This window comes from Oncorhynchus mykiss, chromosome 16 (genome assembly GCF_013265735.2).
Source record: "Oncorhynchus mykiss isolate Arlee chromosome 16, USDA_OmykA_1.1, whole genome shotgun sequence".
NCBI lineage: Eukaryota > Metazoa > Chordata > Actinopteri > Salmoniformes > Salmonidae > Oncorhynchus > Oncorhynchus mykiss.
In genome coordinates this window covers 49196961-49219802 of record NC_048580.1, presented here as the reverse complement: position 1 = coordinate 49219802, position 22842 = coordinate 49196961, and the positions used below count along the sequence as shown (strand labels likewise).

The 22842-nt window shown below is 41.4% G+C and overlaps 2 protein-coding genes across 3 annotated transcripts in view; both read right to left on the bottom strand.

Moving 5' to 3' along the window:
• Window positions 1-17696, bottom strand: part of LOC110492182 (UHRF1-binding protein 1) — a 55928-nt gene extending 38232 nt beyond the window's left edge. For both annotated transcript variants that reach the window (XR_005036539.1, XM_021566270.2), the window contains exon 1: window positions 17507-17696. Coding sequence is in view for 1 of the 2 variants with exons in the window: in XM_021566270.2 (XP_021421945.2) it covers window positions 17507-17550 (44 nt within the window). In the remaining variant the exon portion in view is untranslated. The remainder of the gene's footprint in view (window positions 1-17506) is intronic.
• Window positions 17697-17834: 138 nt separating this feature from the next.
• Window positions 17835-22459, bottom strand: ru1c (U1 small nuclear ribonucleoprotein C). The gene is given in 6 exon segments (NM_001165069.1): window positions 17835-18626; window positions 21251-21361; window positions 21552-21641; window positions 21779-21887; window positions 22056-22098; window positions 22394-22459. Coding segments are annotated over 6 exon segments (474 nt in total). The 5' UTR covers window positions 22402-22459; the 3' UTR covers window positions 17835-18513.
• Between the last annotated feature and the right edge of the window lie 383 nt (window positions 22460-22842).

Genomic DNA, 22842 nt, shown 5'->3' with positions numbered 1-22842 from the left:
TAGATTGGGAGGGGTACGGTCCTGAGGAGAGGAGTTGGGTTCCCTCTCGGGACGTGCTGGACCGTGCGCTGATCGATGATTTCCTCCGTTGCCGCCAGGTTTCCTCCTCGAGTGCGCCAGGAGGCGCTCGGTGAGTGGGGGGGTACTGTCATGTATTGTCATGTTGTGTCTTGTTTCTGTCCTCTCCCTTCACCCTGTCTCCCTCTGCTGGTCGTTATTAGGTTACCTTTTCTCCCCCTCTTTCCCCCAGCTGTTCCTTGTCTCCTCCTAACTACCTCGTCACCCCTTTTCCCACCTGTTCCCTTTTTCCCTCTGATTAGTCCTCTATATCTCTCTCTGTTTTTGTTCCTGTCTTTGTCGGATTCTTGTTTGTGTTTTTCATGCCTGAACCAGACTATCGTCATGTTTGCTGCAACCTTGTCCTGTCCTGTCGGAATCTGCCGGTCCATCTGAGCCTACCTATGTTTTGTTATTAAAGAAGTTCTGTTTACGTTAATTCGCTTTTGGGTCCTCATTCACGCACCGTAACAAATGAGCTGCCATCAGTGTGGCCCAGAAGTTAATTGACAGCATGCCAGGGCGGATTGCAGAGGTCTTGAAAAAGAAGGGTCAACACTGCAAATATTGACTCTTTGCATCAACTTAATGTAATTGTCAATAAAAGCCTTTGACACTCATTAAATGCTTGTAATTATACTTCAGACTTCCATAGTAACATCTGACAAAAATATCTGAAGACACTGAAGCAGCAAACTTTGTATATGTGTCATTCTCCACTTTTGGCCACGACTGTACAGTGCCTTGCGAAAGTATTCACCCCCTTGGCATTTTTCCTATTTTGTTGTTTTTGGGGGGTTTGTATAATTTAATTTACACAACATGCCTACCACTTACACTCCATGCAGTTTGGCTTCAGAGCGAAACACTCCACAGAAACAGCCAATTGCTTTCTTCTGGAAAATGTGAAGTTCAAGATGGACAAAGGGGACATTGTTGAGGCTGTGTTTCTGGACCTAAGGAAGGCTTTTGATACTCTTAACCATGAGATTCTCATCACAAAATTGCCCAAGTTCAACTTTTCCCCCGATGCCTTGATGGATGAAATCATACCTTGAAGGCAGAACTCAGTGTGTCAGAGTAAGCTATGAGCTGTCGCCCACTCTTAGCTATGATGTGGGTGTGCCCCAAGGGTCAATACTGGGGCCCCTCCTGTTCAGCCTGTACATTAATGATCTGCCTTCTGTCTGTACTAGGTCTGAAGTTCAAATGTATGCAGATGATACAGTGATATGTGCATGCAAAGAGCAAACCACAAGCTTCACAAGAACTCACTACTGTAATGGTCCAGGTTACAAAGTGGCTCAGTGACTCGTGTTTGCTTCTCAATGTGAAAAAAACTGTTTGCATGTTCTTCACAAAGAGGGCAACAGATGCTACTGAGCCAGACGTCTGTGTCAGGGGAGAAGCTCCAGGTGGTATCTGATTTTAAGTACCTTGGCATCATGCTTGATTCCAACCTCTCTTTTAAAAAGCATGTGAAAAAGGTCATTCAGATAATCAAATTCAACCTAGCTAATTTCCGATTTATACGAAATTGTTTGACTACAGAGGTAGCAAAACTGTACTTCAAATCTATGATACTCCCCCACTTAACATACTGCTTGACTAGTTGGGCCCAAGCTTTCTGTACAAAATTAAAACCTATTCAGTCTGTCTACAAACAGGCTCTCAAAGTGCTTGATAGGAAGCCCAATAGCCATCATCACTGTTACATCCTCAGAAAGCATGAGCTCCTGAGTTGGAAAAATCTTGTGCAATACACCGACGCATGTCTTGTATTCAAGATCCTGAATGGCCTGGCTCCCCCCCCCCCCCCCCCCCCCCCACTCAGTATTTTTGTTAAACAGAAAACCCAAACATATGGCAGCAGATCCACAAGGTCTGCCATGAGGTGACTTAAGTTCCCTTAAGGATAAGCACCTTCAGTAAATCCGCTTTCTCTGTGAGAGCTTCCCATGTCTGGAATACACTGCCATCAGACACACATAACTGCACCACCTATCACACTTTCACAAGATGTATGAATACATGGCTAAAGGTCAATCAGATTTGTGATCATAATCCCTAGCTGTGTATTGCCGCTTTCCATGTTGTCTGTTGTCTGTAGCTTGTGAGCTATGGACAGATACTCCAATATCTGCTGTGGAGCTTTGCAGCTCCTTCAGGGTTCTTTGGGCTCTTTGTTGCCTCTCTGATTAATGCCCTCCTTGCCTGGTCCGTACGTTTTGGTGGGCGGTGGCCCTCTCTTGGCAGGTTTGTTGTGATGCCATATTCTTTCCATTTTTCCATAATGGATGTAATGGTGCTCTGTGGGATGTTCAAAGTTTCTGATATTTTTTTATAACCCAACCCTGATCTGTACCTCTCCACAACTTTGTCCCTGACCTGTTTGGAGAGTTCCTTGGTCTTCATGGTGCCGCTTGCTTGGTGGTGCCCCTTGCTTAGTGGTGTTGCAGACTCTGGGGCCTTTCAGAACAGGTGTGTATATATACTGAGATCATGTGGCAGATGATGTGACACTTAAAGTCCACTTGTGTGCAATCTATTTAATTAATTATGTGACTTTGAAGGTAATTGGTTGCACCAGATCTTATTTAGGGGCTTCATAGCAAAGGGGGTGAATACATATGCACACACCACTTTTCCGTGTTTTATTTTTTAGAATATTTTTTTTTACGTTTTTTTTCTCATTTCACTTCACCAGTTTGGACTATTTTGTTATAGGGATAGGCGTTCCGCTAGTGACCCACCACGACAACATCCGGTGAAATTGCAGCGCGCCAAATTCAAAATACAGAAATACTCATTATAAACATTCATAAAAGTGTTATACATCGGCTTAAAGATGAACTTCTTGTTAATCCAGCCGCTGTGTCAGATTTCAAAAAGGCTTTACGGCGAAAGCATACCATGCGATTATCTGAGGACAGCACCCTGCTTACAGAAGCCAAGTAGAGGAGTCACGAAAGTCAGAAATAGCTATAAAATTAATCACTTACCTTTGAGCTTCATCTGGTTGCAGTCACAAGAGTCCCTGTTACACAAATGTTTGTTTAGTTCGATAAAGTCCCTCTTTATTTTGTTGGCGCGTTTTGTTCAGTAATCCATGGCTCAAAGGCGGTCACAACGTGCAGACGAATACATCCTAATAGTACCAGTAAAGTTTGTCGAAACATGTCAAACGATGTTTATAATTAATCTTCAGGTTGTCTATTGTCTAAATAATCTATAATATTTCAACCGGACAATAACGTATTCAATAGAAAAGAAAAACAACGAAGAGCGCAAACCAGCTCTGCTTCATTCTACAGTCCACTTACAAAATGGTCTCCATTCTTCTTCATTTTTCAGAAAACAAGCCTGAAACAATATCTAAAGACTGTTGACATCTAGTGGAAACCATAGGAACTGCAATCTGGGTCCTAACCCATTACATACTGTATAGGCATTCAATATAAAAGTACCCACATCAAAAATATCCCACTTCCTGGATGGATTTTCCTCAGGTTTTCACGTACCATATCAGTTCTGTTATACTCAGACATTATTTTAACAGTTTTTGAAACTTTAGTGTTTTCTATCCAAATCTACCAATTATATGCATATCCTAGCTTCTGGGCCTGAGTAACAGGCAGTTTACTTTGGGCACCTCAGTCATCCTAACTTCCGAATACTGCCCCCTATCCCAAAAAATTGAAATGAAATCCAAATGAAAATCCATTTAAATTACAGGTTGTAATGCAACGAAATAGGACAAATGCCAAGGGGGTGAATACTTTTGGAAGTCACTGTAGTTGGGTGAGGCTTAAAACACTCAAACGGTCATAAAGCCAGGCACATTTAACAGTTAGGCTTTTGATTATAGACCTAATTAAGTTGAGGTTTCCTCTCTGCTCACTTTTCTTAGACAATAACAAAAGGGCGGTTTTTCTCATCTCTTCATTCTGCAGCTGCCTCATTGTTCTCAACACCAATATGCTGGTTAACTTCTATAGACAAAGCAACGTTGTCTAGGAAAAGGCGCCAATTCAATAGCGCACTGAGGTGTTTCAGAACCGCGGACAGTGACCACTATCCAACACGGGAGAAAGCGCATGTTATAAAATATTATTTTTATTAGTGTTGCACCATTGTTCTTACGTAATATAACCATATAGAATTTTAGTAGCACATGTCTTAGAGTGATGGACTGTGCCATCCGGCAGGGCCTCACAATTGATTAGTCCACTCAGACAGGAGCTAATCAGACAGCTTACTTGTACACCATGATATATATTTTTTATATTGCTCGACTAAAAAAAAATCTTGGTCAACCAACAGCCTATCAACCAAACAATTGATCAGTCGACTAAATTGGGTCATCAGCCCTATCATACATTTGGATATGTTATGTCAAATACTAATGAATCATTATGTGATCTTACAAGACATTGATTCAGCTTTGATCTAAACTTTACTAAACAAGCACCATTGTGAGAAGTGGCGGAGCAAGGCTCCTGCAGTCCGCGCAAAGAATTAGCAATTGAAGCACACCTAGCTTACTCTTTTGCCTGCGCAACATTTGGTGATGCAGAAATGGGAGACCACAAAATCTGCAAATATTTGGCCAGGGAAATTTCTGATTGGTCTCAGTCAATGTAAAACAGTTCGGAAGGGAGACTCTTAAAGCGGGATTTAATTTAGTGAAGTAGCAGAACATTTGTTGAATGAGCATCTTAATGAGCATCGTGAGCCTCAAAAGTTTGATGAAATTACATATCTTTCAGTCTACTGTTATCGATACTGAACCAAAATATAAAATGCAACCATTTCTAAGATTTACTGAGTTAAAGTTTTATATAAAGGAAATCTCATTTTTGTAAGTAATTAGGCCTAACTGTCCTCTCCAAGTTTGGCTGAAATTAAGCCCGAAACGGTTTGAGAAATATGATTGGTTGGCGATAGGCCAATGACATTACTTTTTGTCTTGCGCTGCGCAGAATATCAGATCTCAACAACAACTGGAGAACTGGGCTTCACCAGCAGGCTTAGTCTACCACATCCTTATGATATATGTATTTTCATAAACGCAACGTGACTGCAAGGGGCAGGTCGGAATGTATGACTGAAATTCGGGACAAATTAACCATTTATTCTCATAGAGTGGTGTCTGAATTTGTTGATAGAATGCGGGACATGATTGTTTGGTTGCGGGATTACATTTTTTTTAAATGTAATGCCCGGATTTTGTTGGAGACAGGTTACTGGTAAGAATTTAATGAATCCTATTCGATACGGATCTCAATTTTGTGATACGAGAAGAACGCCCCCAGGGACCTCACAATACAATATTATCATGATACTAAGGTGCTGATACAATATGCAATGCGATTCTCACAATTCTGTATATATTGCGATTCGATACTGCATTTTTATTGCGATTTGATGTTCCAAACATATTGCTGTCTGCTGCAGAGAGACAAGAGAACATTAGAAAACAAGTTTTGATCGTTCAGATAAATAAAAGTACTGAAAATGTTGGGTCAGTTTAAAAATTAGATGGAGAACAAGGTATAGGATGAGTTTTGGCGCAGGTACAGCCAACTAGCGCTAGCTACAAACCAATCAAATATTGATATATCATCCCAAAATAATATTGCAATATGTCACTATCGATGTTTTTCTCCATCACAAGGCAATGTTTGAGCTTTTTCGGCAGATGTTGTCTAAGACTTCCATCTGTTTGACCAGAAATCAAAGCCTTTGCTTATTCCACATTTTTAAGATGGGAAATGGTAGACAAATGTGTATATTCCTTAAATGTCTCAAAAGTATAGGCTCTTAGCTTAAATTTGACACCCATATTAACATGCTCCTATGAACTTTACCTATTGATGCTCATGGGTCCTTTTTAGATGGAAATGCCCTATAAATAACAGTGATATATCCTCTGTCAGCCTACGTTAACGATTGCTAAGCTAAGGTGAACAGGTGAACCACTCCACCACCTCAACCATTCCTCCTAATCTATATCCCAGTCACAATACTGGTGTGTCATTGACTCTAGAAGAAGTGGTCACCAACCGTTCGATCACAATCGACTGGTCAATCTTCAAGGCATTCCTAGTCCATCACCAAACATTTCTGTAGAAAACAGAAACAGCTGTGATAAAGGCTTGTGCTCCTTTTTTGTGGCAGGGGTTGCGCTGTTGGTGGTAGGTGCACTTGATTCAGAAGCCCTGCGCAGTGGGTAAGCAAAGTGTTCCCATTTTAAACCATTTCATTTGTTAAAAAAAAAAAAAACTCTGCGGACCGGGCGATAATTGGCTAAATCGAGTGCGCCTACTGCGCTGGCCAATCAGATAGCCCAAATCACCTACGGAACTTCCACGACCCCTGCCACAGCAGTTTAATACTAGCCTACGTAAGATTTAATAACTTTTAAAACCATGACCACAGAGAGAGTGCCAAAGAATACAGCAAAGATATGCTGTTTTTATGAGTGCACTCATGTTGAATTGTTTTATTCAGCACTAGTGTTTAAATTCAACACTATTATAAAATCCCTATTTCCACTCGCGCTGGAGCTACAATGAATGAGTAGCTAAGTGTATCGATAGCCATGTGTTTTTTTAATTATTATTATTAGCAGCCCGTTGTGTTTATTTTAACTTCGAGGAATATTTCACTTTCTCTGGTCAAAGGAAAACAACAGGAATTTATGCATGAGGCAGATGCGGTGCGACTTGAGTTTTGCCATCAGGTGGAAGACGGTGTCCCCTCTCTCTGGTCAGTCTCACCTGGAGGAAAGGAAGGACAGAACAGGGACCATGAGAGGCGGATCCTCTGCTGCTCTCTCCCTCCCTCCGCTGAGACTAATGTTGTGTTCCAAACCACTGGGAACTTGTTTTTTTCTGTGTTCCCAGTCGTCTTGAAAGCACCATGACCATCAGATGCAGGTACCAGCAGTCCAGTAAAATAAAAAAGCAAATTATTGCAATTTATGCTCATCTGTGCCTCGCAAGTGCTACACCAACTGATATATTTTGTCATCAAAGCTTGAGTTTTGAAATATAATAAATATGGTCCGAGAAGAACAATAATGGCACGCCAGGCATATAGTCAATAAACTGTGATAATGCATTAGGCCTACTACACAAACCCCATTCTTACATAACTGTTTTTATTAGGTTAAAAGGACTACTTTCATTCCACACAACACTTTAGCAACCCATAATGAAATGTCCATGTCTGAAAATAGACTGTTACCCTACACGTCTCCCCTTTGACCACCTCCTCCCTCCGCTGACCTCAATCAAGCCATGAACTTTCTCAAACTTCAGTCTCTTGTGCTACACATGATGATTAATTATCTTGTTTTTAAATATCTTGCTTTTTGTTGTTGCTTTACAGCGCTTTGAGATTTCTTTATCTAATGAATAGCAATAAATTATATTATTATATTAGAGCTACTGGGTATGTATGATTTTGTTCCATCCTTTATAGCAGGGCTGGACAAAAGCCTGCACACTCAGTAGCTTTGATGTACACTAACCCAGATCAATAATGAGAAGAGGGGAAAAAAGGTATTCAAAACACAGCCTCCAACACATCCTAGCTGGGGATCCAACCCTTTTAACAATGCAGTGCATTTTAATATATTCCGGTGAAAATAATAAATAGGCTGTAGTCAAACACCATACAAACCATCAGGGTATTCATTAAAACTAGGCCACAGCAATGTTTTGGGGATTAGCATTGTTTTGAGGTACAACAATTCGAGGGCTTATTCAACACATAATGGCCTGGCTATGAATGAAAGGGAGAACAAAATGTATCCTGGAAAAGTGATATTTGTCTTTGATTGGAAAAAATATTTTAATAAAGGTTTCAAGCCATCTACCAGTCAGTATGAAATATGCTGCGTAAAACCAGGTTTTAGTTCCAAAGTGAGCTGTCATCATAGCAAAGTGAGCTTCCCTTGTCCATCAACCAGGATCAAGGCACATCATGGACAGTGATCACTCACAGATGTGTTCATAGCCTGCAGAGATCCTATGCTAACTCAAATTTTAATGGCTGCGTACACAGTTTAGCAGCTGACCGCACCACTCTCTGGGGAGCCCTGCGGTTGAGGACAATGCAAATGCCATACCAGGCGATGATACATCCGGACAGAATGCTCTCAATGGTGGATTTGTAGAAGTTTGTGAGGGTCTTAGGGGCCAAGTTAAATTTCTTCAGCCTCCTGAGGTTGAAGAGGCGCTGTTGTGCCTTCTTCACCACACTGTAGGTGTGATGGGATAATTTCAGGTCCTCAGTGAAGTCCACGCAAAGGAACTTGAAACTTTTAACCCTCTCCACTGCGGCCCGTCGATGTGGATTGGGGCGTGCTCTCTCTGCTGTCTCCTGTAGTCCACAATCAGCTCCTTCCTTTTGTTGACATTGAAGGAGAGGTAATTTTCCTGGCACCACTCTGCCAGGGCTCTCACCTCCTCCCTGTAAGCCGTCTCATCGTTGTTGGTAATCAGGCCAACAATGTCGTCAGCAAAGTTGATGATTGAGTTGGAGATGTGCATGGCTACGCCGTCATGGGTGAACAGGAAGTACAGGAGGGGGCTGAGCATGCACCCCTGTGGGGCTACCGTGTTGAGGATCAGTGTGGCAGAGGTGTTGTTGCCTACCTTCACCACCTGAGGTCAGCCCGTCAGGAAGTCCAGGACCCAGTTTCACATGGAGGGGTTCAGACCCAGGACCCTGAGCTTAGTGATGAGCTTGGCGGGGCACTATGGTGTTGAAGGCTGAGCTGTAGTCGATGAACAGCATTCTTAGATAGGTATGTCCAGTTGGGTTAGGGCAGTGTGCAGTGCAATGGCTATTGTGTCATCCATTAATCTGTTGGGGTGGTATGCAAATTGTTGTGGATCTAGGGTGTCAGGTAAGATGGAGGAGATATTTTCCTAAACTAGTCTCTCAAATCCCTTCATAACAGACGTCGACTTCAGGGCATTCTCTCAAACAGAGGGAAGCCAACCAGCCACACACTGCTGAGCACCCCATTAACGCTTGCTGTGGGATTGCAGCTCCTGTTTAGTTAAGCTTTGAACACAACTCAAGTGTTTCACTTGATGCTTGTTGCTCACAGGCCCCATGTAAAATCCAGGGAAGTATGTCAATCCTCCCTCTTCTCAAAATCGAAATACTCCAGAACAACTCATGAGGAGCTGGAAAGGATGCTGTTTAGCTGTTTTCAGTACAGTGCTAGTCAGTGTTTTCAATAGTCTCATGTCCAATGGGGTTGAAGACAAGGAATATTGCTGAGGAACGTGGAGTGGTCAAAAAAAGCAACATTTTGATATAGCCAAGGTTTAACACTTGTCATATCCCTTTCTACCGATCTTTTGCCACATAGGGCCTAGATTTGGTCAATTTTAGGCCAAGATGTTATCTTCCTATTTTATATGATATGCACAGCCAAAACAGGGCTCCCGGTCATATCAGTAACAGAGCCTGTCACTAACGGTGATGTGTCCAGCGCTTGGTAAAGCCTGGTGATTTTGATTCTGTTGTCATTCTTCCCAGAGAAAGACCATGATTGAGTGAGAGTTAAGGAATGGATTGGGTGCAGAATTGAGCACTGATGTTGACCACTCGGTTTGGCCAACAAAACAGTGCCACAAGACAGCTGACTGGGTTGGGCAGTTCCGCAGGGCCGGGGAGTTGCTGAGTGGGTAACATGGAACTGACCTAGAGAACAAACTCAAACATGATGTCTGCATCTTCCAAACACTTGCAGCACTGAAACGGCAAGGCTAGCTATTCTATTCTAGCACAGATTCTCGTGTGCTAACACTCCAAGAGAGTTATGTTTTCTTTTCTTATTTATGTTTTCTTATTATAGTTTATGCAAGGAGGGGGAATGAAACAGTCATACCTAATGCAGGCCATGTGTCATACTAATGCACTCACAGTCTTGAAGAAGCTACAATCCAAAGCAACATTGTGTCTATGGCGAAATAAAGCCCTAAGCCAAACCAAAGGCTGAATACAATTACCAATAATAACAGATGTATTTTATTTCCCACTTTTTGTTACAAAGAACATCTCAAAGAAGCTTGAAAAACAAAACAAAATGTAGGGTTGCAGGTCTTGACTTAGGCAATGGTTTTCCACAGCTGATAGTCAGTGTTGATAATGATAGCCGAATGTCATAGTACAGGGAGGGAGAAGCGTCAGTTGGATGGAGACCCGGAGCTCTTCAGGCTAATTACCAAAGACAAACTCAACGAATAAACCATAATTCTAATTTTGTCCCATAACAGGGAAAAAAGGTTAGGATATTTACCATTTGTCAGAATGCAATTGAGAGGCTACAGTATGCTCTCAATGCCATTGTGAATTTGCTCTGTTACCTCCTATCTAGTGAACAATATGATTTATTTAACAGTCACCACAATTGGAGCAACAGAGCAAAGCAAAACATGTGTCAAACTGACATACTGGAGTTAGGCCAATGCCTCTTAGCCTTTGCCCCATACAGCGGAGCAGAGTGAGATCTCAACAAATTTCACCACAAAAACCCTGCCCTTACTGACAGAGTGAGAGTAATTGCCAGGCATGCAAGAAGAGAGAGAACTGTCAAGAGTTAGACCTAAACCGGTATTGCTGCAAACAAAAGCTTGATGCTTCTACGTAACTCTAAATGCAAAGGTGTGCAACTGTAGGCTACATTTAAAGACAGATGACTTTGTAAGCCTACGTAGTGGCTTCAATAAGTGGGATGCAGCCTAACCTTCCCTATGGCTATTGTCTGATACACACAACCACGACAGTATGAGTAACCTTCTCTAATCTATTCCAAGCATCACACTGTTCTTCTCCCTAAATTCCCTTTCCCCTCAGTGTCTCATTCACTCAATTGCGTTCTGAACGCTCTCTCCACACGCGTGCTGAGTGCACACAAGCTCCCGTTAGGCCTACAGAAATAAATGCATATAAAAAAACGTATCTAACTGATGGGATACACGAGCTACATTCCTTGCGATTTTTTTTGTTATTATTTTTTTTTACACATTCAAAACGGACTGGTTGACTGAAGTAAGAAAATGTGTTTCAACAACGAGCTGCAGTTTTGAAACAAATCAGCTTAAGCTACTTTGTGAACTGCTAGTGCCATTTAGAATTGGTTAGGCTACGCTATAACCCCCTCCTAAACATGTACTGAACAAAAATATAAACTCAACATGTAAAGTGTTGGTCCCATGTTTCATGAGCTGAAATAAAATATCCAAGACATTTTCCATATGCACAAAAAGCTTATTTCTCTCACATTTTGTGCACACATCTGTTTACATCCCTGTTAGTGTGCATGCAAGCTTTGAGGGAGCGTGCAATTGGCATGCTAACTGCAGCAATCTCCACCGTAGCTGTCACCAGAGAACTGAATGTTAATTTCTCTACCATAAGCCGCCTCCAACCGACTGATATTGCCAAGTACTTTAATGATTTTTTCATTGGCAAGACTAGCAAACTTAAGCATGACATACCAGCAACAAATGCTGACACTACACATCCAAGTATATCTGACCAAATTATGAAAGACAAAAATTTGAATTTGAATTACGTAAAGTGAGTGTGGAAGAGGTGGAAAAATGGTTGTCTATCAACAATGACAAACTACCGAAGACTTGACAACTTTGATGGAAAATTACTGAGGATAATAGCAGACGATATTGCCACTCCTATTTGCCATGTCTTCAATTTAAGCCTACTAGAAAGTGTGTGCCCTCATGCCTTGAGGGAAGCAAAAGTAATTACACTACCTAAAATAGTAAAGCCCCATTTACTGGCTCAAAATTCAGACCAATCAGTCTGTTACCAACCCTTAGTAAAATTCTGGGAAAATTTGTCTTTGACCAGATACAATACTATTTTACAGTAAACAAATTAACAAAAGACTTTCAAGACGATTATAGGGAAGGACATTCAACAAGCACAGCACTTACACAAATGACTGATGATTGGCTGAGAGAAATTGATGATAAAAAGAATGTGAGGGCTGTTTTGTTAGACTTTAGTGCTGCTTTTGACATTATCGATCTGAGTCTACTGCTGGAAAAACTAATGTGTTATGGCTCTACATCCCCTGCTTTATTGTGGATAAAGAGTTACCTGTTTAACAGAACACAGAGGGTGTTCTTTAATGGAAGCCTCTGCAACATAATCCAGGTATAATCAGGAATTCCCCAGGGCAGCTGTCTAGGCCCCTTACTTTTTTCAAACTTTATTAACGACATGCCACTGGCATTGAGTAATGCCACTTAACAAAGAGCCTCAGTTTCAGAATGGGTGGCAAGGAATAAGTTGGTCCTAAATATTTCAAAATCATTGTATTAGGGACAATACAATGCTAAGATGGGGAGAAGTCTGTCCATAATAAAGCGCTGCTCTACCTTCTTAACTGCACAATCAACAAGGCAGGTCCTACAGGCTCTAGTTTTGTCGTACCTGGACAACTGTTCAGACATGTGGTCAGGTGCTACAAGGAGGGACTTAGTAAAACTGCAATTGGCTCAGAACAGGGCTGCATGGCTGGCCCTTGGATGTACATAGAGAGCAAACTTGAATGTAAATCTATCCTGGCTCAAAGTGGAGGAGAGATCGACTTCACCACTACTTGTATTTGTGAGCGGTATTGACATGTTGAAAGCACCGAGCTGTCTGTTTAAACAACTACCACAAATCTCAGACACTCATATATATATATATATATATATATCCCACAAGACATGCCACCAGAGGTCTCTTCACAGTCCCCAAGTCTTCTCCAGACAAGCTTTTTACAGATGTCCCAAACAATCGGAAAGGGGATTCATCAGAGAAAAGGACTTTAGCCCAGTTCTCAGCAGTCCAATCACTGTACCTTTTGCAGAATATTAGTCTGTCCTTGATGTTTTCCTGGAGAGAAGTGGCTTCTTTGCTGCCCTTCTTGACACCAGGCCATCCTCAAAGTCTTTGCCTCACTGTGCGTGCAGATGCACTCACACTCATAGAGGTCGACCGATTTAATCGGAATGGCCGATTAATTAGGGCCGATTTCAAGTTATCATAACAATCGGTAATCTCCATTGTTGGACACCGATTATGGCCGATTACATTGCACTCCACGAGGAGAATGCATGGCAGGCTGACTACCTGTTATGCGAGTGCAGCAAGGAGCCAAGGTAAGGTGCTATTTAACGTATCTTATAAAAAAACAATCAATCTTAACATAATCACTAGTTAACTACACATGGTTGATGATATTACTAGTTTATCTAGCTTGTCCTGCGTTGCATATAATCGATGCGGTGCCTGTTAATTTATCATTGAATCATAGCCTACTTAGCCAAATGGTTATTTAACAAGCGCATTCGCGAAAAAGCACTGTCGTTGCACCAATGTGTACCTAACCATAAACATCAACGCCTTTCTTAAAATCAATACACAAGTATATATATTTTTTAAACCTGCATATTTAGTTAATATTGCCTGCTAACATGCATTTATTTTAACTAGGGAAATTGTGTCATTTCTCTTGCGTTCTGTGCAACAGTCAGGCTATATGCAGCAGTTTGGGCCGCCTGGCTCGTTGCGAACTGTGTGAAGACCAACTTTGCCAAACGGGGGATGACTTATCAAAAGCGTATTTGCGAAAAAAGCACAATCGTTGCACAAATGTACCTAACTATAAACATCAATACCTTTCTTGAAATCAATACACAGAAGTACATATTTTTGCACGCAAAGTCAGGGTATATGCAACAGTTTGGGCCGCCTGGCTCGTTGCAAACTAATTTGCCAGAATGTTACGCAATTATGACATAACATTGAAGGTTGTGCAATGTAACATTGCAATGTAACGGAACGATTTCATTTTTCTTTCAATTTCATTGAAAGAATAAACGTTTTGTTCATTAAGTCATTAATATGGTCAAATCCAGAAACTAAGGCTCGTATTTCTGTGTGTTAGTATATGTTGTAATTAAGTCTATTATTTGATATTTGATAGAGCAGTCTGACTGGTAGGTAGCAGCAGGCTCGCAAGCATTTATTCAAACAGCACTTTCATGCATTTGCCAGCAGCTCTTCGCTGTGCTTCAAGCATTGAGATGTTTATGACTTCAAGGCTATCAACTCCCGAGATTAGGCTGGTGTAACTGATGTGAAATGGCTAGCTAATTAGCGGGGTGTGCGCTGATAGCGTTTCAATCGGTGACGTCACTCGCTCTGAAACCTTGAAGTAGTTGTTCTCCTTGCCCTGCAAGGGCCGCGACTTTTGTAGAGCGATGGGTAACACTGCTTCGAGGGTGGCTGTTGTCGATGTGTTCCTGGTTCGAGCCCAGGTAGGGGCAAGGAGAGGAACGGAAGCTATACTGTTACACTGGCAATACTAAAGTGCCTATAAGAACATCCAATAGTCAAAGGTATATGAAATACAAAATGGTATAGAGAGAAATAGTCCTATAATTCTTATAATAACTACAACCTAAAACTTCTTACCTGGGAATATTGAAGACTCATGTTAAAAAGGAACCACCAGCTTCCATATGTTCTCATGTTCTATTGCACTTTTAATTTCTTCTCCAACACTTTCTTTTTGCATTATTTAAACCAAATTGAACATGTTTCATTATTTATTTGAGGCTAAATTGATTTTATTGATGTATTAAGTTGAAATAAGTATTCCTTCAGTATTGTTGTAATTGTCATTATTACAAATACAAATAAAATATATATTTTAATTAATCGGAATCTGCTTTTTTTTTTGGTCCTCCAATAATCGGTATCGGCATTGAAAAATCATAAATCTGTCAACCTCTAGCACTCACACCTGCCTGCTGCCATTGCTGAGCAAGCTTTGTACTGGTGGTGCCCCGATCCCGCAGTTGAATCAAATTTAGGAGACGGTCCTGGCGATTGCTGGACTTTCTTGGGCGCCCTGAAGCCTTCTTCACAACAATTTAACCGCTCTCCTTGAAGTTCTTGATGATCCGATAAATGGTTGATTTAGGTGCAATCTTACTGCCAGCAATAGCCTTGCCTGCGATGCCCTTTTGTGCAAAGCAATGATGACGGCACATGTTTCCTTGCAGGTAACCATGGTTGACAGAGGAAGAACAATGATTCCAAGCACCACCCTCCTTTTGAAGCCTTCAGTCTGTACTTCTACACCTGCATTGCTTGCTGTTTGGGGTCTTAGGCTGGGTTTCTGTACAGCAATTTGTGGCATCAGTTGACGTAAGAAAAGGCTATATAATTAAATTTGATTTGTTATTCAAACTCAATCAGCATGACAGTGATCTCCAGCCTTGTCCTCGTCAACACTCACACCTGTGTTAATGAGAGAATCACTGACATGATGTTAGCTGGTCCTTTTGTGGCAGGGCTAAAATGCAGTGGAAATGTTTTTGGGGGATTCAGTTCATTTGCATGGCAAAGAGGGACTTTGCAATTAATTGCAATTCATCTGATCACTCTACATAACATTCTGGAGTATATGCAAATTGCCATCATACAAACTGAGGCAGCAGACTGTGAAAATTAATATTTGTGTCATTCTCAAAACTTTTGGCCACGACTGTACATGGAACTCTATTCCACATCAGGTAACGGATGCAAGCAGTAGAATCAGATATTACAAAACAGATAATACACCTTATAGAACAGCGGGGACTGTGAAGCAACAAACATAGGCACAGACACATGCATACCCACACGATAACATACGCACTATACACACACATACACATGGATTTTGTGCTGTTGATGTGTGGTGGAATAGGGGCCTGAGGATAAACACTTCACTTAGTGTGTTGTGAAATCTGTTATACAATTTAAAAAACACTACAATACATTCATAACTGGCTTAATTTTGACAGACCCCAGAAAGAGTAGCTGCTGCATTTTCCCTGGATGGTGTGACAAAACTAGAGCCTGTAGGACCTGCCTTGTTGATAATGCTTTTAAGAAGGTAGAGCAGCGCAGTGGGGTATGGGCAGGCATAAGCTATGGACAACGAACACAATTGCATTTTATCGATGGCAATTTGAATGCAGAGATGCCGTGATGGGATCCCGAGGTCCATTGTCGTGTCATTCATCCGCCACTATCACTTCATGTTTCAGCATAATGCACGACCCCATGTCAAGGATCCCTACATAATTCCTGGAAGCTGAAAATGTCCCAGTTCTTCCATGGCCTGCATACTCACTAGACTTGTCCCTCATTGAGCATGTTTGAGATGCTCAGGATCAACGTGTACGACAGTGTATTCCAGTTCCATCCAATATCCAGCAACTTCACACAGCCATTGAAGAGTGGGATAACATTCCACAGCCCAAAATCAACAGCCTAATTAACTCTATGCGAAGGAGATGTGTCGCGCTGCATGAGGCAAATGGTGGTCAAGACACACCTATTTTCTTATTATTTGAGTAGGAGAGAGAGAGAAATAATGGAAGTACACAAACATGTAAAATTCACATCCTCATCTGTCAACAAAAGCCCAAAATTGGACCATCTTCTCAAAATAGCACAGCAGCAGCACTACACTCCAGCAGGCAGGCACACCAACTAATTTTTATTCTATCTCATGATGAGATCCTTGTGAGGTGTAATGCCAAGTTATTCAAACCACTGTAAGTGAGGACAAATTACACTGAAGGAAGGCCTGATGGCCGTTCATCGCTGACTTGAAATGACACCCACAGTCAGCAATTGCTCTCATAACCTGACTCTAACTAGGGACAGGAATTTATGAATAGTCCTGAAGCCAACTGAGCTTCATTGTTCTCAATACGGAGTGGCTCCACTCATGGCTGTAACTACAGGTTCGGAACTCGGTAATCTTTTCTAAAAATATATATATATTTTGTACACAATTGTTTAAGCCCCATTCAGGAGCTTATGCTGTGCCTATAAATTACTGCTGTCCCGTCCATAGACACTCACTGCTGGCCGGTCCTGAAAAGTCTGCATGTCTGTTACATGACTGACGGTGATGAGGTCCAAGCAGAACACTTGAAGGTAACTTAAATATAATAGGTTCCAGTCCATTCATGCTCTATTACACAGTCACACTCCTGAGAAATGGTAACATCATGCTGGATTCGTTTATTTACAGTCGGCAGTATTGATTCATTATGTAAGGTGACTGACATGAATAAAATCTTCCACGAAAACGTCTGTTCGCACGCGAGACAATGCATCAGCTTTGCTTGGTGTTGCACTACTAGCTTGAGAAATTGCCAGCGGATTTATCCAACACAAAAGACAACCAATGGGCTGTGTAACAAATCATGAATATCCTTCTATCTGGACATCTTTTGGTTGACATGCCAACCTAGTATTACACCTAGCTGGCCCATCCAAGCTTAAAGCAGATGGCTAGCTAACGTTAGCCAAGCTAGCTAGCAATCTTTCTTACCTGGACAAATGTTTCAATATTTGCTTTTTGATTATTCCTGCCATTGCGGTGTTGGTGAGAATAACCTAGCTAAACTATTTATTTGTAGCTAGCTAGCGTATAGGCATATTCTCTTCACATTCCACTCCACCTCTCATCTTCAGCGAAATGAAAAACTACCCTTATTCACCACGGGTAATTTGTGTAATTGTATTTTTCCCATAAGACATAGCAAAGACATGCTTTGACACATATTGCGTTAGCGCCATCTGCTGAATTTATAACGAACAGCAAGAGATATAAAATATAACTGTTCAAAGAGACGGAAAACCTTATCGACCAGACAAATAAGTTATCATTTTCGTTTAATAGACCGTCATAAAATAAATGCACAGTCAATAGCATCAGCTCATAAAAATTGTTTTAAAAATGTTTACAAAAAAAACTGTTGATACAATGCTTCATCCAAATGGTACTGCCAACTAAAAACAGACCTTAATACGCCTCTATGTGAATGACAAAAACACATTCAACAACCTCCTCATATGTTCCTGTTTTGTCTTTAGCATGTGCAAAAACACCAAACTAACAAGGATGGGCAGGGAAAATTGGAATAAGCAGAGGGCATCATTATAAAATCTGTAGCATAATAAAAATGAAATCCATCCAGGGAAAATGGGTGGGAGGACAGCAAAGGCAAGATGACCAAAACAGTATTATGTAAAGTTAAGTCCTAGAGACAGATGTAGAGTGGGGAGGGATTTGCCAAAAGGTTAGTTCCACAGAATCTCTTACTCACCTTCAAATCTACTTGGTAGTTTGACATAAAATTAACAATGTTTCTACGATCAAGTGGCTAAATATAAGGGACTGTGGCACTTGTCAGCGACTTCATTAAATGCTTTAGACCAACTTAATCAACCATAGATTTCCCTAATCAAATGACTTTAGGGGAGAAGTGAGAACCTAAGATTTAGTGATCATGTGGAACAAACCCACAGTGTGTGTTTGAGGTAGGAGGGGAGAGTTTATCGGTCTGGCCGTGCCATCATTGGCCGCATCATCATTGGATGACCGGGAGGTCGCATCATGTGATGTCCAGGCATCATCTGCATTCGGCCACCCATTGGAGGTCGCATACCTGAGAATGAAGGAAAGAAAGCATTTACAGGTTATGGTTTGAGTCATTCCTGTTTTCAGATGATAGTATTTTGTTTTAGATGGTATGTTTTCTCAATACTGGCAAACTCCGAAGCACATTCGTCACTTGTTTGAGTCTATGTATGTACAGTGCATTCAGAAATGATGCAGACCCCTCAACTTTTTCCCAAATGTTGTAACGTTACAGCCTTATTCTAAAATGTATTAAATAATTGTTTTCCCTCATTCTACACAAAATACCCCATAATGACAATGCGAAAACAGGATTTTAGAAATGTTTGCAAATGTATTAAAAATAAAAAAACAAATACCCTATTTACATAAGTATTCAGACCCTTTGCTATGAGACTTGAAATTGGGCTCAGGTGCATCCTGTTTCATTAATCATCCTTGAGATTTTTCTACAACTTGGAGTTCACCTGTGGTAAATTCAATTGATTGGACATGATTTGGAAAAGGCACACACCTGTCTACACTACCAGTCAAAAGTTTGGACACCTACTCATTCAAGGGTTTTCCTTTATTCTTACTATTTTCTACACTGTCAAATTAATAGTAAAGACATCAAAACTATGAAATAACACATTTGGAATCATGAACCACCCTTAAAAGTTATATTTTGATTTATTTTAGATTTTTCAAAGAAGCTATCCTTTGCCTTGATGACAGCTTTGCACACGCTTGGCATTCTCTCAACCAGCTTCATCAGGAATTCTATTCTAACAGTCTTGAAGGAGTTCGCACACATGCTGAGCACTTCTTGGCTGCTTTTCCTTCACTCTGCAGTCCAACTCATCCCAAACTATCTCAATTGGGTTGAGGTCTGGTGATTGTGGAGGCCAGGTCATCCAATGCAGCACTCAATCACTATTCTTCTTGGTCAAATAGCCCTTACACAGCCTAGCCCCAGGCTGTTGAAAAACAAACGGATCGTCCCACTAAGCGCAAACCAGATGGGATGGTATTTCGCTGCAGAATGCTGTGGTAGCCATGTTGGTTAAGTGTGCCTTGATTTCTAAATAAATCACCCACATTGTCACCAGCAAAGCACCCCAACACCATCACACCACCTTCTCCATGCTTCACAGTGGGAACCACACATGCGGAGATCATCCGTTCACCTAATCTGCATCTCACAAAGACACGGCGGTTGGGACGAAAAATCTCACATTTGGACTCAGACCAAAAGGACAAATTTCCACCGGTCTAATGTCCATTGCTTGTGTTTCTTCGCCCAAGCAAGTCTCTTCTTATTGGTGTCCTTTAGTAGTGGTTTATTTGCAGCAATTTGACCATGAAGGAAGGCCTGATTCACGCAGTCTGTTACTTGAACTCGGAAGCATTTATTTGGGCTGCAATTTGAGGTTGGTAACTCTAATGAAGTATCCTCTACAGCAGAGCTAACTCTGGGTCTTCCTTTCCTGTGGCGGTCGTCATGAGAGGCAGTTTCTTCATAGCGCTTGATGGTTTTTGCGACTGCACTTTTAGAAACTTTCAAAGTTCTTGACATTTTCTGCATTGACTGACCTTCATGTCTTAAAGTAATGATGGACTGTCATTTCTCTTTGCTTATTTCAGCTGTTCTTTCCATAATATGGACTTGGTCTTTTACCAAATAGGGCTATCTTCTGTATACCACCCCTACCTTGTCACAACAACTGATTGGCTCAAATGTATTAAGGAAAGAAATTCCACAAATTAACAAGGCACACCTGTTAATTGAAATGCATTCCTGGTGACTACCTCATGAAGCTGGTTGAGAGAATGCCAAGAATGTGCAAAGCTGTCATCAAGGCAAAGGGTGGCTACTTTGAAGAATCTCAAATGTAAAATATATTTTGATATGATTAACACGTTTTTGGTTACTACATGATTCCATGGGTTATTTCATGGTTTTTATGTCTTCACTATTATTCTACAATGTAGAAAATAGTAAAAATAAAGAAAAACCCTTGAATGAGTAGGTGTCTCCTAACTTTTGACTGGTACTGTATAGAAGGTCCCACAGTTGACAGCACGTCAGAGAAAAAAACCCAAGCCATGCACTCTGCTCCAGAGTGCTCAGGATCTCAAACTGGGGCAAATGTTCACCTTCCAACAAGACAACGACCCTAAGCAGACAGCCAAGAAAACGCAGGAGTGGCTTCGGGACAAGTCTCAATGTCCTCGAGTGGCCCAGCCAGAGCCAGGACTAAAACCCGATGTAACATCTCTGGAGAGACCTGAAAATAGCTGTGCCGTGATGCTCGCCATCCAACCTGGCAGAGCTTGAGAGGATCTGAAGAGAAGAATGGGAGAACCTCCCCAAATACAGGTGTGCCAAGCTTGTAGCGTCATACCCAATAAGACTCGAGGCTGTAATCGCTGCCGAAGTTGCTTCAACAAAGTACTGAGTAAAGGGTCGGAATACTTATGCAAATGTGATATTTCCATTTTAGCTTTGCCATTATGAGCTATTGTGTGTAGATTGCTGAGAAAAATGTTTTATTTAATACATTTTAGAATAAGGCTGTAACATAACAAAATGTTGAAAAAAGTCAAGGGGTCTGACTACTTTCTGAATGCACTGTACGTTACAGAAATAACAGTTTGAGGTTATCCTACCTGGACCACCCATCATTCCAGGTGGGGGTGGTCCCATTCCACCCATCATGGGCATCATTGGAGGACCACCCATCTGGGGTGTTGGTAGCATCCCTGGACGTGGTGGGCCATCTATTCGTAAAACATCATTAACGACAACAACTACTAGGTAACTCAGACCTTTATGAGTAGCAAAATATTTGTATATAATGTCATTTTTGTAAATGAGTGGTAAGATTTACTCTCCAACTGAGGAATTTGGTCGAGCTTGGATGTGCTTTTCGCATACAAACAGAAATGTACATGGCACTTGTGCACTTACGGAGGTTTGGTGGAGGGATCATGGCACCCCCTGGAGGTGGGGCTCCTGGGAATGGTGTTGGGGGCATCTTCCCTTGTTGGAAGGCAGCAGCTAAGAGAAACCAAATTTGTTAGAACTCCTGACATATTAGCCCTCCGGCCCCTTTTCACCTAGGATGGTTATCGTGGCCGAAACACGTCAAGGTAACAAAGACAGGTCAAAGTATGTATTTTTCTTGTGTTACTCACTTGTTTTGTCAATGAGGCTCTGTGCTTGTTCTTCCATCCATTTCTGGTAATAGTCTTTTACATTTTCTTTGTGTTTGCGGCCACTGCAGTGTGTTTTCCTCACAGAGGGCTACCAAACACATTACAGTCATCAATGTACATTGGACACAATGTTGACCTTGCAACAATCTGAATATACAGTAAGGCTAGAGAAGAAACTCATCATATACCGCTTCAAGACAGAATCAACCACATGCAATCAGTAAACACTTCTACTACCAATATTGTGCAGACTTACCGAGTCATGAGTTAGGTAAGTGTCACAGTAGTCACAATAAAACCTGATGGATAAACAGACATTGAGCACTAGATCAACTTGATCAGTGTGGGCAAAACCAGAGTATATACTTCAGCTGTCATAATAAAACCAAATCAATGTAAGATCAGGGAGCAAAACAGGAACGCTATGAATGATGCTACACTTCCTTCACAGCCAATAGAGTTGAAGCTCTGGCTGAAGCCGATTGAATTAGCTAACTGACTTCCATTAGATATACATGTCCAGTGTTCATTAAGGTAAAATAGCTTCAAAATAGATTAAATATGCAACTGAGAGACACAAGATAAAACACTTACTTCGGCATTTCGATCAGCCTAGCTTACACCAAACGTCGAAAACCCCTTTCACTTTACCGGAAGTCTAAGTAAACAACGACTGCTTTAAGATGAGAAGGAGACGCGTCCTCGTTAGGGTCCGCATAATAACTGCAGCGCCACCTCCCTCCACTATCGGTATTGCAAATAATGCAAATTCGGGTACAGAATCTGAGAATCAATGTCTTATAAATTGTATGACACATTTCTGTATTGACCATTTGGCATTACATGTTGTGAGTACTGTATGCATCCATAAGAAATCATTTTGTAGTGCAAAAAGTTATTCTGAGATGATAATGCGCAGCACGTCTGCAATGTAGGCGACCTGAAACGCCAACCGTGGTTTAGTTCAAGAGGGTCGGCCTGAGCTGGCGCAGCGCGGACTCGATGACAAAATATAGCGTGTATCTGTTGTGTTCACCACCTGT